Source organism: Macadamia integrifolia, chromosome 7 (genome assembly GCF_013358625.1).
Source record: "Macadamia integrifolia cultivar HAES 741 chromosome 7, SCU_Mint_v3, whole genome shotgun sequence".
NCBI classification, from domain to species: Eukaryota; Viridiplantae; Streptophyta; class Magnoliopsida; order Proteales; family Proteaceae; genus Macadamia; species Macadamia integrifolia.
The window spans coordinates 34,067,922-34,082,889 of record NC_056563.1 but is presented as its reverse complement, the minus strand read 5'-3'; the positions used below and the strand labels follow the sequence as shown (position 1 = coordinate 34,082,889).

General features: G+C 38.2%; 1 protein-coding gene across 1 annotated transcript; it reads right to left on the bottom strand.

Moving 5' to 3' along the window:
• Nucleotides 1–4,406: 4,406 nt before the first annotated feature.
• LOC122085021 (protein PHLOEM UNLOADING MODULATOR) lies at nt 4,407–12,336 on the bottom strand. Its single transcript, XM_042653451.1, has 4 exons — nt 11,604–12,336; nt 7,244–7,647; nt 5,162–5,352; nt 4,407–4,988 (listed from the first exon to the last, which is right to left on the bottom strand). The coding sequence occupies exons 1-4, from the start codon at nt 11,906–11,908 to the stop codon at nt 4,593–4,595; spliced, it is 1,296 nt and encodes a 431-aa protein (XP_042509385.1). The 5' UTR covers nt 11,909–12,336; the 3' UTR covers nt 4,407–4,592.
• Nucleotides 12,337–14,968: the final 2,632 nt, after the last annotated feature.

The window sequence follows — 14,968 nt, the reverse complement described above, 5'->3', positions numbered from 1 at the left end:
ACCCTCACAGCATTACTATCTATGTTCCCATCATTAAGTGGAGATATTTCTTCCAATAGTCCCCTTTTCCTAATCCCTATGAGTTTAACAACAGTAAGTCACGTTCCCACCTTCTTTTGGAGCAACAAAGATAAAAGACAACTATCATAATCATAAGTTATGTTTAGAATTTCTTACTACATGTAATTTTTATTTCCCCCCTTCAAGAAATAATGGTCTTCACAGTTTTGCTGAAGGTAGCCATTTCTTGCCATCTCCTTCCTAGATAGTATATTCAAGGTTATATTTAAGGTGGCAACTAGCTGTTTTGCCTCATCAAGGCAAGTCATTGATTAATTGATGACTAGGCATTTCCCAAGTGACAATTAATGATATTTAGTATAAACATTTCATAACCTTGAATAAATCTATGACTAAATGATTAAATCAAATAACAAGGATACTTAATGATTTTTCCTTCCATGTACTAAGGCCATTTTATATTCTTTCCATACACATCAGCATTAAAGAAAATATAAATGACAAACAAAAGGCCTTAAACAATGAGAAAAAAATATATCTACACACAAAATGAAAATAATAATAATAATATAAAGTTATCACTTAAAAATAAAAGCATTATCAAATTTCCCACCCCCATAACAAAGAGCAACTGCATATAGACATTACTTTATAGGGTGACCATTGATTAGGCAAGTTGATGCAAAGCCAGCTCTATTAGACTGGCTAGTCAAAACTGCATTGTCAATACCTAATTTGTTATACTTATGACAAAGGGGATTCGTGTTTTAAATACACTCTTCTTACACAAAGCTATAGTACGCATTTTTTCTGATTCAGGAATAAGGTCATCTATCCCAAAATTTTCTACCTGCAAACATATTCACAGATTGAATGATAGTATCCCCCCCAGGCAGTATGTGTATGGTTTAGTGTAATTTCCAGTGAGGTGACCAGAAGACCTTGATCCACCATTGCCACCTCAATCTAGGGTCACATCTTCATTAAATCATGAGTCCTCATATCTTTTTTAACTCAATTCACATTTAACCACGTCCTTTTGGAGCCTTCAGCTGGCACCATGGAATTCCTTCAAAAAGAGTGTACCCAGTGCTCGAGGTTCCCACCACTGCAGGTCTGGGGAGGGTCATAATGTATGCAGCCTTACCCCCGCTACGGGAAGAGGCTGTTTCCTGACTCAAACTGTGTCATAATGGTGCAACCTTACCATTGCACCAAGGTCCACCCTCTCATGGAATTCCTTCCTACAAGCGAATTAATTGGTCTGAGGATTTTTCCTCATCTTGTCACCCAATTGTGCTACCCCTATGTAAACGTGGAAAAAATGACATAATAATCCAGATCCAATCAGAGTTTTGGTTAAAATTAAATATTGCCACAGCAGAATAATATTGAATGCAAAGGGATTATTGGAAATCAAAACGTGTGCATAAAATAATGATCCAAAAGAACTGTTTGACATAAAAGACAATTCCAAATGAAATGGAAATATATAAAAACTATAAGGAATTGTTTGTTGAAACATAGGCATTCAAAGTAGACTTATTCAATATGGAACTGAAAGGCAGAAAGCTAGATATAACATATAGTTTTTGTGCTCGCCAATATAGATTTTTCCTGTGTTTGAATCATGATATGAGCATCTACTTGAACTATGCACAATATAAGGCATCACTTTGGACAGAATTCACCAGAATATTCGAGGACATCATGTTCTTTAATGCTTTAAGATGTGCCAAAAAAAGGCACGTCAGTTTACAAAGTACTTAGAATGACCATATATTTCTGGTTTACTTAAAAAGAAAGACCAGGTTCTAATTTATGGGTGTAATTTATAGTCTGTAGGTCTCAATAGTATACATGCACGTATCTAGGAATCACTATTAACTGCTTTGGTAACATATGCCCTGTAAAAGTAATCAAGCAGACAAAACCATCAGTTGATTATGCAACAACATCATTTTACTTATTGCTACGAAACATCACTGCGTATTTACCAAAAAAAGTTAAGGAGCTCCTTCAAAAATCATTACAACAATTTCTCTTGCTTAGTATTTCATAAAATATTTATAACCAAAATTATGCAAACTCGAAAAGAAAACTGAAGATGAATTACATAAGCATTAAATGGCCACAAGTAAATCCCAAGCACTCCCATTTTCAATTAGGGAAGTACAATATACATTCTGTTTTTGGGTGCATTTGGCATTTGAGGCGGGGGGCGGGGGCCGGGGGCCGGGGGAGAAGGGGTGAGGATAGGGGAAATTTCTAACAGCGTTTCAGAGCAAAACCCGTCAGAAAAGAGAGAAAGCCTAAAAATTTTCAGTTAACAATAGATACTACTAAAACATGGCTATCCGCCATAGAATCTTCACAAGGACCACTCGAATCACCAGAAAATAAATAAATAATAAAGCAAAATAAAAAGAAGAAGGGAGAAATGTTAAACCTTAGGAAGAATTTGACGCTTAGGAGAAGCGACAAACCTCCAGTTTCCTACTCGAAGTCGACGAAGCTGTAGGGGAAATTGAAGCGAAGTCGAAGAGGAAAGCTTGGAAGAAAGGGAAGCAGTGGAGCGCTCGAAACTAAATGAAGGAATAGTAGCTGTTGACGCTGACATGGCCATTGTAATTCCTTCGAGCTCTTCAGAGAATCCAAAGAATAAAATCTTCGGTTAAATGTAGAAGAAGCAGCTCTCACCTCTATCAGCTAATCTCTGCTTTGACAAGAGAGGCAAGGAACGAATAACAGGTAAGCGCGAGAAATTATTTCCATTCCTTTTCCATTAGAAAAATAATAATTTATGGAAGTGAAAAGATCTCTGTGGGATACTGAATCTACTGATATCATGCTCCCTCGAAAGTCAAATTTCTACTTGATGACCGGTAGTTAAGTGGTTTGACCATATAATCCAACGGCTCAAATGTACTGAATCCATAGTTGCTCTTTAACTTGTCTGAAACTTACTTATCAAAAAAAAAAAAAAACTTGTCTGAAACTCCGTATATAAAATCAGGAATCGTGTCGGTGAATTGGTCGATTCGGATCGGAATCGGCAGTGGTCGATGAATAAATCCAGCCGATTCTATTCCGGCCAAATCAAATTGCCGATTCAATCCCGAATCGAATTAGGAATTTACAATTTTTTTTTTTTTTAAAAAGAAATTGGGCCTTGACTCATACACACTAGAGGGGAAGGGGGATGATAGGAAGGGGGAGGGGAAATGCATGTGAGTATATGATCCTTAAACCTTCCACATTTTTAACGCCTGCTTTATAAGTAGAAGCTACAACCAATGCTATGCACAAGATCCACATATGATTGTCGGCTATTGTCGACGTTTGCTATGACTCTGATATCGTAACGAAAAATTGGGACAAAAAATGATAAAATGGTTCAAGAAACCAAAGTATCAGTATTTTCAGGTGCAAAACGATCTGATTCGGCTCAAAATGACTGATCTGTATCAGTATTGGGCATCGATACTGATTGGTTGAAGACTAATCCAGGTTGACTCACCGGATTCAATGTTCTGAAACCGATCCCACTCAATCCAATCTGGATGGGATTGGGATTGGTCTGGTCCACTGTTAGTTAAAACGCGTTTAAAATGCGTTTGCGTTTTTTTGCCGTTTAAAACGTGTTTTCCCGTATGCTATTATACAATACGGGAAAAACGGAAACGGCAAAAGAATCCGTTTTAAACGTGTATCCGTTTTTTAAGAGTAAAATAGGAATTTTATTAAAAAAAAATTAATTACTTAAAAAAAAAAAAAAAAAAAAAAAACCTATTAGTAAAAGTGAAGAGTGAAGATAATATGATACTTGGTTTTTGGTTTTTGGTTTTTAGTCTTTAACTTCCATACTATTTATAGGAAAAAAATCTCATATTCTTATAACCCAATGAGTAAGGAGAAGCTAAAGCTAGCAACATCTCATTTTCTTGTAGCCCATTGGGCTATTTTATCTTGGGACTCCTAGAGCTTTTGGAATATTAGATGCATGTATACAGGTAATAATCTCTCAAATTGCATGAATATACTACCATTTTTTTGGTTTCGTATTTTTGAGAACTACACGTTTAATACTCGTACCATTCGTTTTCGTCCGTTTGCTATTCCCTGTTTTTTTGACCGTACTGTTCATCATTTTTATCTGTTTAAAACCCGTACCGTACGTTTCTATTATTTTGCCGTTCCCGTTTTAACTAACAATGGTCTGGTCTAGATCATTGTTCCTACTTTATAGAAATATAATATTGAACTGATATATCAATTATCCATTTTCAGATCTAATTATCTGGATAAATAACAGAACAAACAGAAATGGAATGAACCCAGATTTTCAATTATCCATTTATATCTCCAACCCAAACAGTAGAATAGATAGAAATCTGGATGACTCAGAGTTTGATAAATATTTTTTTCTTTCACAAGTTCTACAATCCCAATTGTATTGCACAGACATTTTCAGAATCCTCGTGAAATAAACAAACCTCATTCATTCTTCCAAGTTCTGGGGAGACCTATACATTGTAGTCAAGTGGGAAAAATTGAGGTGGGGAAGAAAATCACCCATCGCTTGTCAAAATGAAGGTCAGGATTACAGTAGTAAAGGTGAAAACTAGGGCGACATAGGAAAATATTCGAATGGTCTGATCAGTAAAACTCTGCCTCTGTTTACCAGCAGACTCAACCTCTTTCAGAAGTTTCCTTACTTCATACATGTCTGAGTCCTTCATAGCCCGGTCAAGTCGGCTATGGATCTTCTCAAACTTAGCAAGTTTCCTACTCAATGATGTGTCCTTGGCTGACCATATAAAACCTGTCATCTTCCATAGAAGGATGCCAACATAGATAGCCACCACACAGTCCACACTGTAATGGTGCCGTTCCCGTATTTCTCTCTGGGCACTGTGCATAACAAGCATCCATAAAATAGCTGAGGTCCAACCTCCATATGCTTCCTGCCACCATTAGCAATGTATAGTTCAGGTTGTTCAGCAACACCGGCTACTATCGTTAATAAGAATGCAGAGAAATAAATCTGTCATTGCATATTATGTGTGTATATATATATGTGTGTGTGTGTGTGGTCCCTACAGAATGGGAAAGTGTGATTGGGAATATTCATTTATACCGTCCACGCCATAGCTGTTAATACCGCCACAAGCATGTGACCACTGTATAAAAGGTCATTGCAGCCGCCACTGGCTCTCTTAAGTAGACTGTACCATGACCCATCAGCCTTTGTGGGACGCAGGAAATTGATCAGGAAGCTCATTGATCCCCAATCTGGTCGATGGTCTTGAATATATTCCCCTTCATCAGCTGAAAAAAGATCATAGGTCAAATTTACAATTTGAAAAGCAAAAAATTATTGCAATCAACCTAAGGTATAGGTTTGTAATTCAGCAGAAGACATAATAAATTATGAAGAAAGGAGGGCCAACAGCTTGGTCAGTCCTACTCCCTCATTCTCCTCCACCAAATAAGAGAGAGAGATTATGATCATCTCATCAGGTCAAATTTTGCCTCTGAGATCTCATGCATGCACCACTAAACAGTAGCAATTCCAGTAAATGCCTAACCAATGGAGTTCCAATGCTACCTCAGTCCTCTTAGTATTGTCACTATTAGTATGACCAAAATTTGACAAAAAATTTTGGTTTTGAAAAAAGTTAAAAGAATCCATGATGCAGATCAAAGCCTGAGAAGAAGAGGGCTGAAATCAACTTCAGAAAAAAATAAATAAATAAAATAAAATTACTGTTCATGTGAACAGTACTACTGTGGATCCCTCTGCCAATTCGTAATGTGGAGAAGGCTTGAAGAAAATTCCCTCTTGATTCATGGGCCCCATGGCCAACTCGTATGGAGGAGTTAGGCTGAAAGATTTTAGGAAATCTTTGATTGATATAGTTTTCATTTTCATATTTTCTTTTAATAGTTAGGAAGATATTATCTCGCTTGTTTCTAATTTTAGTTTTTTACTTTTAGAAAGTAGGAATTCTAATTTATTGGGTTTCTATCTTTGTAAAAGGGAGTGATTTGATTTGATTTGATTTGTAATTAGTTCCCAAATAGGATAATATCTAGTTGTAAGGGGATTTCTTTCCTTTCCATGCAAGGAAGGACCCAATTTTATAATCAATTTAAAGTTTATAAATAAAGGAAAAAGGCTGATCTATAGCCCACGATTGAATGAAAAAAAAAAGAAGGCTTTTTTGCTAGAAAACTGTGAGATGCAATGCTGTGAGAGACAGCTTGAGTGAGATGCCCATGGGTGAGATGCCCTAGCGAAGAGTGAGATACTCGACCCAACCAATCCCCCCTTCCTCCCTTCTCTATTTTCTGTTTATTTCTTTCTCTCTATTTTACTTTCCTTGCTATCAATCAAGTCTCAACATCTGCTGCCATTACAAGATCTGAGAAGACAAGTCCAAGACCTACAACATCTCTTTTGTTCAATCTACCAACCGGCAGCACCTGTGATCCTGTTGTGGAACTAATTCCTAGTCATCTAGCTGTGAATTGGTTCTACATTAATCCAGGTGCAATACCTAGGTCTTACCAAGTTTCGGTCAAAATTTCGCTCAAACGACCATGTTTCAAGTTTCAATATCATTTCGGTCAAACTCTTTGTATAAAATGCATGGCTTTGATCAAAATTTTGATCATGTTTTCGGTTTCAATATCATTTTGCTAATCTCGAAAGTTTCGACTCCAAAGAGGGAAACTTCTTAGGAAACCTTAATTTTTAAATTTTTTTGGCAAATCACTCCCATATCTTTGTAATGAACCATGTATAACATTTTAAATTATGAAATGGTTCCTGATTTTATATCTATTAATTCATAATGCATATTTTTAGTTGTTTTAATTGAATTGTGTGTTCATAGTACTAAATTTTGTGCATACATCAACGTACATAGTACACTACCAGCCTAGGGTTTAGAGCCAATCCAACATTCAGTTTTTTTTTTTTTTTTTTAAACAGTCTAAGGGTTCCACTATGTTCAGAGGGCCTAAAATATGGTTTCACAGAAGTTTCAGGACCTAATTTACCATTTGGGCCTCGAAATCAGTAGTCAAAACCTGCAGCCCAAAATTACCTGGTTTTGGTCAAAATTTCCCAGTTTTGTGAAATATTTCACCGGAACTTGAAACCTTGGTCACTAAAAAACGAACATGATCTCAACAAATAGGGGAAAATACTTACAAGAGCCGAAAGCCATGTCACGTAGTACAAGCCGGCGAATAGCACCTGCATCTGAAGCATATGGCATGTAATATTTCTGAGCCCAAACATGAGGATGTGAAGGAAGTCGTTTATACCGGTCAGAAGCACACCAAGGCCGGACTGCTGGTAGAATTGTAGAAACGAATGATACAGCACGTAGAAGCCGACCAACTGCCATGGTGAACATGTACCTTGCACCCAGCCCAAGGCCAGGAGCTTTGACAGAGTTGAACAGTACAGAGAAAGCCAACATCACAAACAACATGAGATAATTGTGCAATGCAATAATGTGGGCTCTTAAAATCTCAACCACCACCTGAGGAAGTTTCTCATTCAATGCCAGCAGCAACCACTGGCCAGTGTCAGGAAGAGGAGACGATGCACTGTCAACATGAATGAAACCCACTCATTATCTCAATTTCTCCATCATGCGGTTAGGATGTAGAACCAAACTAATGTAAGTAAAATATGCCACAGAAAATATCCAATAGAGATATGAAATTTGAATAGAAAGTTCTTAAGGTTCCATGATAAAAGGAATTAAAAATGTGGATGCAAGGGTCCATGACAGAAAATGGATTCAAAACCGGAAAAATAAAAATAGGCATGAACACAACAGGTAAGCTAAGAAACCTCTAGATTCTCTCCTACAAGAACTCCTGTTGAAATTATGCACGCTTGGGCATTTGACTGAACCCTGGAAGTAAGTGTCATTGTGAGTACAGCAGGAGCAGGTTGTCCCAAACTTATTCTGGAAATATAACAAATGACTAAATGTACCCCATATCAATGCAACTTACCTGAGTTTGGAACCCCTTCAAACTGCATTCAGGACACAGTTTGATTGAGGACATATGTCTATTTTAACTACGAGGAAATAGTATACCAAGGACAACAGAAGTGGGAAAAAGTCAGAGAAAGAAAATGGCACTTTAGTACATTGCTGTTGTACAGAAAAGAGCGAATGGAACCAGCACTTGTTTAGAAGATGATATCCAAAAATGGACGATCACACTATATAATCTTTCCACAACAACAACAATCATGACCTTATCCCAACTAAATGGGGTAGGCCACCTAGTTAAAACCAACAAATAGTTATTCAGGAACCAAGCACTAATAATCAATTCAATAACCTAACAGAAACTATGCAATTATTTCCTCTTTTTTTTACTTTCATAGATTAACTGTTCAGAAAATTCATGCATCAACGAACACCCCTCCTTCTTACATACCCATCTCAGAAATAATTCTGCTGAGCCCAAGGCTTAACAAAGGAATTGCACGCTCTGAGAGGCCAAACTCAGCAGTTTAAAACTTTGACGGCTTGATCAGATGCCATGTTTGGAATGGCCACCATTGCGATTCCTGGGGGCTCATCCCCAAGTTCTTTTGGAAGAAGTATATCCCAAAACTGGCTGGACCAGCATACAGCAGGATAAAAATTTGACCATTAAGAGGGACCAGGAGATGGCAGAACATAATAGCATGAAACAGATTAATGTTTTGATTTATGGAAAATATAGCACTAGACAGGCTGGAATTGTGAAGCAGGGATTTGTTTAGAACAGTGACAAAAATTTGACTGCCCGTGAAACTGCAGTAAAAAGGAGGGGCTGCTCTTATTATGAATGCTTCCACAAGGGTCCATAATGTAGAACTAGAATAACAAGTGATCCTAATCCCAAGCAGGAGCTGAAATTCTGGTCGAATAGAGAAGATGTCCTCCAATAGGCTTGGTTCTAACTCTCAAACATTCTCTCATAGCAAACAAATAAAAGGAAAATAAGAAAAGGAAGAGAATTCGATGGAGAGTTGAGAAGGGGGAAGAAGAACTAATGAATGGGCATCTCACCCAACTGCATCCCACGACACAATAGCAAAATCCATCTTTTTTTTTTTTTTCATTCATAAATTCGTGTTCAGTGTTATAGCCCCTCACAAACTTATATAGTAGACACAAAACTAACTCAAACACTAAAAAGGAAAGGCCTAACCAATCCTTAACTAACTGGGAAACCGAAACTAACTAGAAAACTGAAATAACAAAGGAAATAGACTCAAAACAGGACTCTAACTAAACTAATGAATTAAATCTCGTTTTCCTACTTTCTACCCATATTTTAGGCCCATTAAAGTGGTCCATTACAAAGAAAACCCATGGGATCAAAGACTCAATACATACATAACCCAACCTAAGGCTTATTTGCAATAAAATAAACCCATTAAGTGACTTATCTGCATTAGTCCACTACCACTGCAAATGGCCCTAAGCTAACTGCTACTCCACCGCGAGCACATTAGATGACCACCTTCAGTGCTGCAGCCACCAAAGGCCATGAGCACCATTTCTGCTACCACTGACCCAGCACCAACATACCCAGCAGCCACTCCATTGCAACTGCTGCTGCTACTAAGACTACAATCATAAGTAAGCATCTCCATGGGTACACCACTACCATAAAAAACGCAATCACTGCTTCCATGTAGTCACCGGCACCGCCACAATCACATTGGTAGCAAACATCATCACCATCATCAATCATCTCAACTATCCACCATTGCCACCCCAGCACATTAGAAAGCTTGCAACCAGTAACCGTTCTGTGGCTTTTCTTTTCCACATTTAGTAAAAATTTTAAGTTGTTTCTATCTGTATGTAATTCTTCCACTTTTCCAGAGTATCATTGAAAAACTTGCTTTTTTCAATGTCAGTGAGAAGGGAAAATAACGGAAAAAAAAAGGGGGAAATTTTTTCTCCAAGTCATTAAAGGATTGCACAATTTGTTAACAGCGAGAGGTTTTATGTGTTGGGGAAAACTCTCTCTGGAACTTTCTCAGTTCATCACTGGTTAAGGGCATATTATTCTCTGATGATTTTATGAATGCTGGACTGCCCCAAACAACTTGACATAAGCATTGTTGACAGATGTTGCTTCTTCAATATTAGTTGAATGCATTTACTAATATTGTTCTCAACCAACCACAGTAAGTGTCATGCTCTCTTCCTTCAATTCATGCTGAAATCCCTCTCCTTCCATATTAATTAAATTCATCTACCAATATTGTTCTCTAGCCACAACCAAAGGATCTATGCTTTCTTTTCCTTCAATTCATGCTAAAATCTTGTCCAAAGTGAGTTAAAATGCTAATGCAAAGAAAAAGTCTTCCTATAACAATAGCTGTCCGTGATAAAATATTCCATAATCTTTTCTTAGAAATTCCAATTAAAACCTAACACATTAAAAATGTCATAACTGTTCTTACAGCATTTCAGCTTCTCTCATACGATTTAGTTATCCAACCACTCAAGCTAATCCCAATTTTGTTTGATTAGAAGTTTTTTGTTTATATATTATATTCAATAACACCATTCTGATCAATAATTTGGAAAATCTCGCTCCATATTAAGATTCTCGCTCCATATTAAGATGCCAAGCCACAGAAGATCTTGTGGTAGTATTCTGAAAGTTTTTTTTTTTTTTTTTTTATATATATATATATATAGAAAAAAGGGAAATAAAGTACAAAACCCAATGAGATGACAGCCACACAAAATGGCCACAGAAACTGATCCTGGCAGCAAACAGAAGCAGTAGAGCTGTAACCTGGAGATCCTTGGCCCTGCCCAAATTGTTATTTTTTTTGCTTGGTCTCTACTTGAAGGTGCAAAACCCTGGATGTTCTTCAATCCTAGATTGACCAGCAGATGTGTTATCTGTGAATGCAGTTTGGAGATGATAGATCACCACTTTATACACACCGAATTCTATTTTAATACAGAGTTACTTTGTGGGGCGTGCTTGACATAGAACAGATCCTTCCTCCAGAGTAGAAAATGTTTTATAACACTGACCCAAGTTATTGGTCATAATGTGGTTTTATGCTAACTGAGAAGGGGAATATGACCCAAAGATTAGTGTATTAGTCTGAGACGATGGGTTTCAAAGATGGTTGCCGTAATGGGAAACCAGGTCGGGGAATAAGAAGAGAATTCGGTAGCACTACACATGTCAAGACAGTTAACAGAGTATTAACATCCAGGTCCAAAATTTTCAACCCTAGACCTTCTAGATTCGATCCAACTTAATCCAAAACCAATTCAGTAGCAGAAACCAGAACCACACATTAGTCAACGACATTGAAGCTCAAGAAGGGATCAAATCGGTTGCTTATTGAGCTCCATGACATATAATGAGTTACAAAAATGTCCAAATAGATCTTACTGATTACAAAAAGTTACCATATGGGTTTTAAGAACAATCACAAGATTCATCATTAACGGTAATAATAAGTTCATGAAGTCTCAATATTCATGAATAAGGCCCTTAGTCCTTACCGGTGCCAATCAAGGCCGAGAACGGCAGTGACGAAGCGAACAGAAATGACTTCAACAAGAAAAGCACAAAGCAGGAAGAGCATGGAAGCAATAAAAGGGACTGCATAGCGGATCTCAGAGGTCCAGTGTTGGTACTTGAGGAAACGAGTAAGGGAAGCCAAGATGAGAATCACCCAGAGCGCGGGCTGCAACCGAGCATGCCATGATGGGGACAAGTTTCTCAGGTAATCCACAGCAATATATGTTAAAGCAACCAATCCAAGGCCACCGTTCTTCACCATCGACGCAGCCCATGCTGGTGGCATTACTTCAACTTCTTCCCGTCCAGGAGCTCTCAGAGTTGAGTTGTGAGGTTTGCAGTACCGTAGTTGAACTTGGCAAGGTTTCCAGACATGGGTTTTACAGACAAAAGCAAGATTGATCTCTTGGCCACCATTAGATAGACCTTCTTCAGGGACCCAGTAAACAATTTGAGGGGGGAACCGATCAAATGGTCCTTGGAGGATCGATTCGTTGATGTGGGTTGACACTTGACCATGGTCTCGAGTCTTGAGTCGTCTTGAGTCTCTCAACTACTCGTCTACTAAAGAGCACCAACGAATGAGGGAAGGGTCAAGCTCACGCACCAGTGACTCAAGAGCAATCTAGTGCACGAGGTTCCCACTACTCTATGATCGGGGTGAGAAAAATGTGTAAGCAGCCCTTACCCCTGTTGCATAGAAGAGGAAGAAGTGGTGTTTCCAAGTTTTGAACCTGTGGCCAACAACCTCAAGCATCAGTCACTGGCTCACTGCACCATCCGATCCAAATTCTCTCAAATTCCCACCAAATCTGGCGACCTCTGTCTCTGCTGACGTAAACAACCAAGATTGGGAGGGAGAAAGTTGAGAGCACCAGCTGGGTCCGGATCTGCACAAATCCAACCCGATCCAGATCCCCTCCAAATCAAAAGCGCTCTTTAGAACAGAAGCTCCCTTTTGCTGAGAGAAATCTGCGATGACCTAGTTTCAAACCTCATATTTCCTGCTAAAACAGCTGCTGCAGAGGAAGGTCTGCACCGGTTCCTTGCTTACGAAGGCAACATACCGCTGCATGGGGCCTTCGTCTTCTCCGGTGGTAGCAGAGGTAGCTGGCGAGCTGAGAAATTTATCTTCTCCGGTTTCTCTCTTAGGAAGGCAACATACAGCTGCTGCAGACCTTCCTCTTCTCCGGTGGTGGCAGAGGTCGCCAAAATTGGAAAGAAGTTCTTTCTTATTCATATTTTCTTAGTTTTAGATTCTGAAAGCAAAATACCAATTAAGACCTTAAATTAGTATTTCGCGAGGATAAAGATAGTGCCACTTTACAAGACAGTAGAAATTCTGGGAATATTTTTGTAATCAGATTCTCAGAATCGAGAAAATTAAGGAAAACCTCTCTTATTTGGGGCAATAGTTTTTTTCCTTCTCCATTAATTTGTTGTATTTTGATTTATCTGATGGTTCAAAAAATCAAAAGCTCAAGCTGTAAAGATCAAAAGCCCTCTTTGGATAAAAATGGAGCTCGAGCTGATACCGAGGAGGAGGCGGTGGTGGATAGCCGTGATTGCAAGGACGCGGAGGCGGAGATAGCTCTGCTGCGGTGGAGGGTAAGGAGACGAGTACCCTCAAACCACATGATACGTACACGGTGGAGAGAGAGTCCAAGGACAGCCCTTAATGGCAAACAGCGCTCAACCAACCCCATTGGTGGGAGGGAAAGAAAGTAGGAGATTGAGAAAAATAGGAGTTCCACTAATTAAGAGGTACATGTCTCTTAGCTTAGAACGAAACTGGACGTATGGCTAATTGGGAGGTAGTTGTTTCTTCTTAAAATAAATACAGATAGATAATTTAGGATAATTTTTTATTATATTTTTTTATTCCATATTAGTTTCAATTAAATAGGACCAATAAGTAGTATAAACTTAGTTTCACGTATTCCTACACCATACATTCTATTTATGATCCATTATTTCTATTTTCATATTTATCTCTAATTTATACTAGTTTATCAATTTTTATTTACTACTTAACACTATACAGTGGTAATAACTCTTACCAATAATAATAATAATAATAATAAGTTCGGTATGTAACACCGCACCACCAAAAAAGCGAGTTTCAAGTACGGAAGATACAAATGCAAACGAATGATTTTAATCTCACAGAAAAGGGGTGAGAGGAGGGGAAAAAGGGAAAGCTTTGATTGGAAAAATGTAAGCTTAGAAGTTGAAGAAGAACCTGGGGGAGAGTATGATTCTTGAGGAACCCTTCCGTAACTCATCTTCTAAATCGTTTTCGGTTCGCCGACAGGAATTGCAGCTGACAAGCGGGGGACTCAGGATCCAGATGGATCGGGTTGGATTTTTACAGTTCCAAAGTCCAGACCCAGTTGGTGATCTCAGCTTTTTCTCGGATTTGGCTCTTCTCCAATTCTCAATCCACCAATTCGTTACCAATTCTTCATCTCCATGAAATGGGATGTTTATTGTTTCTTTCAGTTAACAAATTCAGAATTTTTTTTTTTCTTTGGTGAAATTCAGAATTTTGTTTACAGTTAAGAATTCAGTTAATGAAATGAAACGCTCATTGTATATTAAGGAATTCCTCTTGTTCCTTCTTGGTTCCTCTTTCTTCCCTTCTTCCTTCTTCTTCGTTCTTCTTCCTATCAGTCCCTTCTTCACATTTCTCCTTACCTTCTTCCTTCTTCTTTGTGTTCTTCCTCTCCGTTGCTTCTTTCGGTTTAACAAAAGGGCAAAACGATTTGAAGGGACATTATGGGAGAAAAGGGCAAATAGATTTGTAAAAGTAAGGTTTGTCTCAGCGATAGGATTAAGAGTGGACAGGTGTCGATTGGAGATAAAGAATTGGCAAGGAATTGGTGTATTGAGAATTGGAGACGAGCCAAATCCTCGGTTTTAACCTTCATGTAATTACTGTGTCAAAATACTTACTTTTCTGATTCAATTGATCCCATGGTTTTAAGTATCTCCGATACCGATACGATACCCTCCGATACGTATCTTAAATTTAGTCGGCCGATACGATACACACCGATACGATACATTAAATTTTTTAAATCATTTCGTATCGATATATATCCTACAATACATACCGATATGCATCAATACACCACTAATACACATCGATACAATACGACATGCCTCGATACGACTCTATGAAAAATATAAAATTGAGGTAAAATGTATGTTTCGGTATGTATTGGTACGTATCGGTGTATTGGCACGTATCGGTGAGTATCGATATATATATCGGTACGTATCGGTGAGTATCGATATGTATCGGCGCTACGGTCATATAATGGCCAATATGGGTAATTTTTCA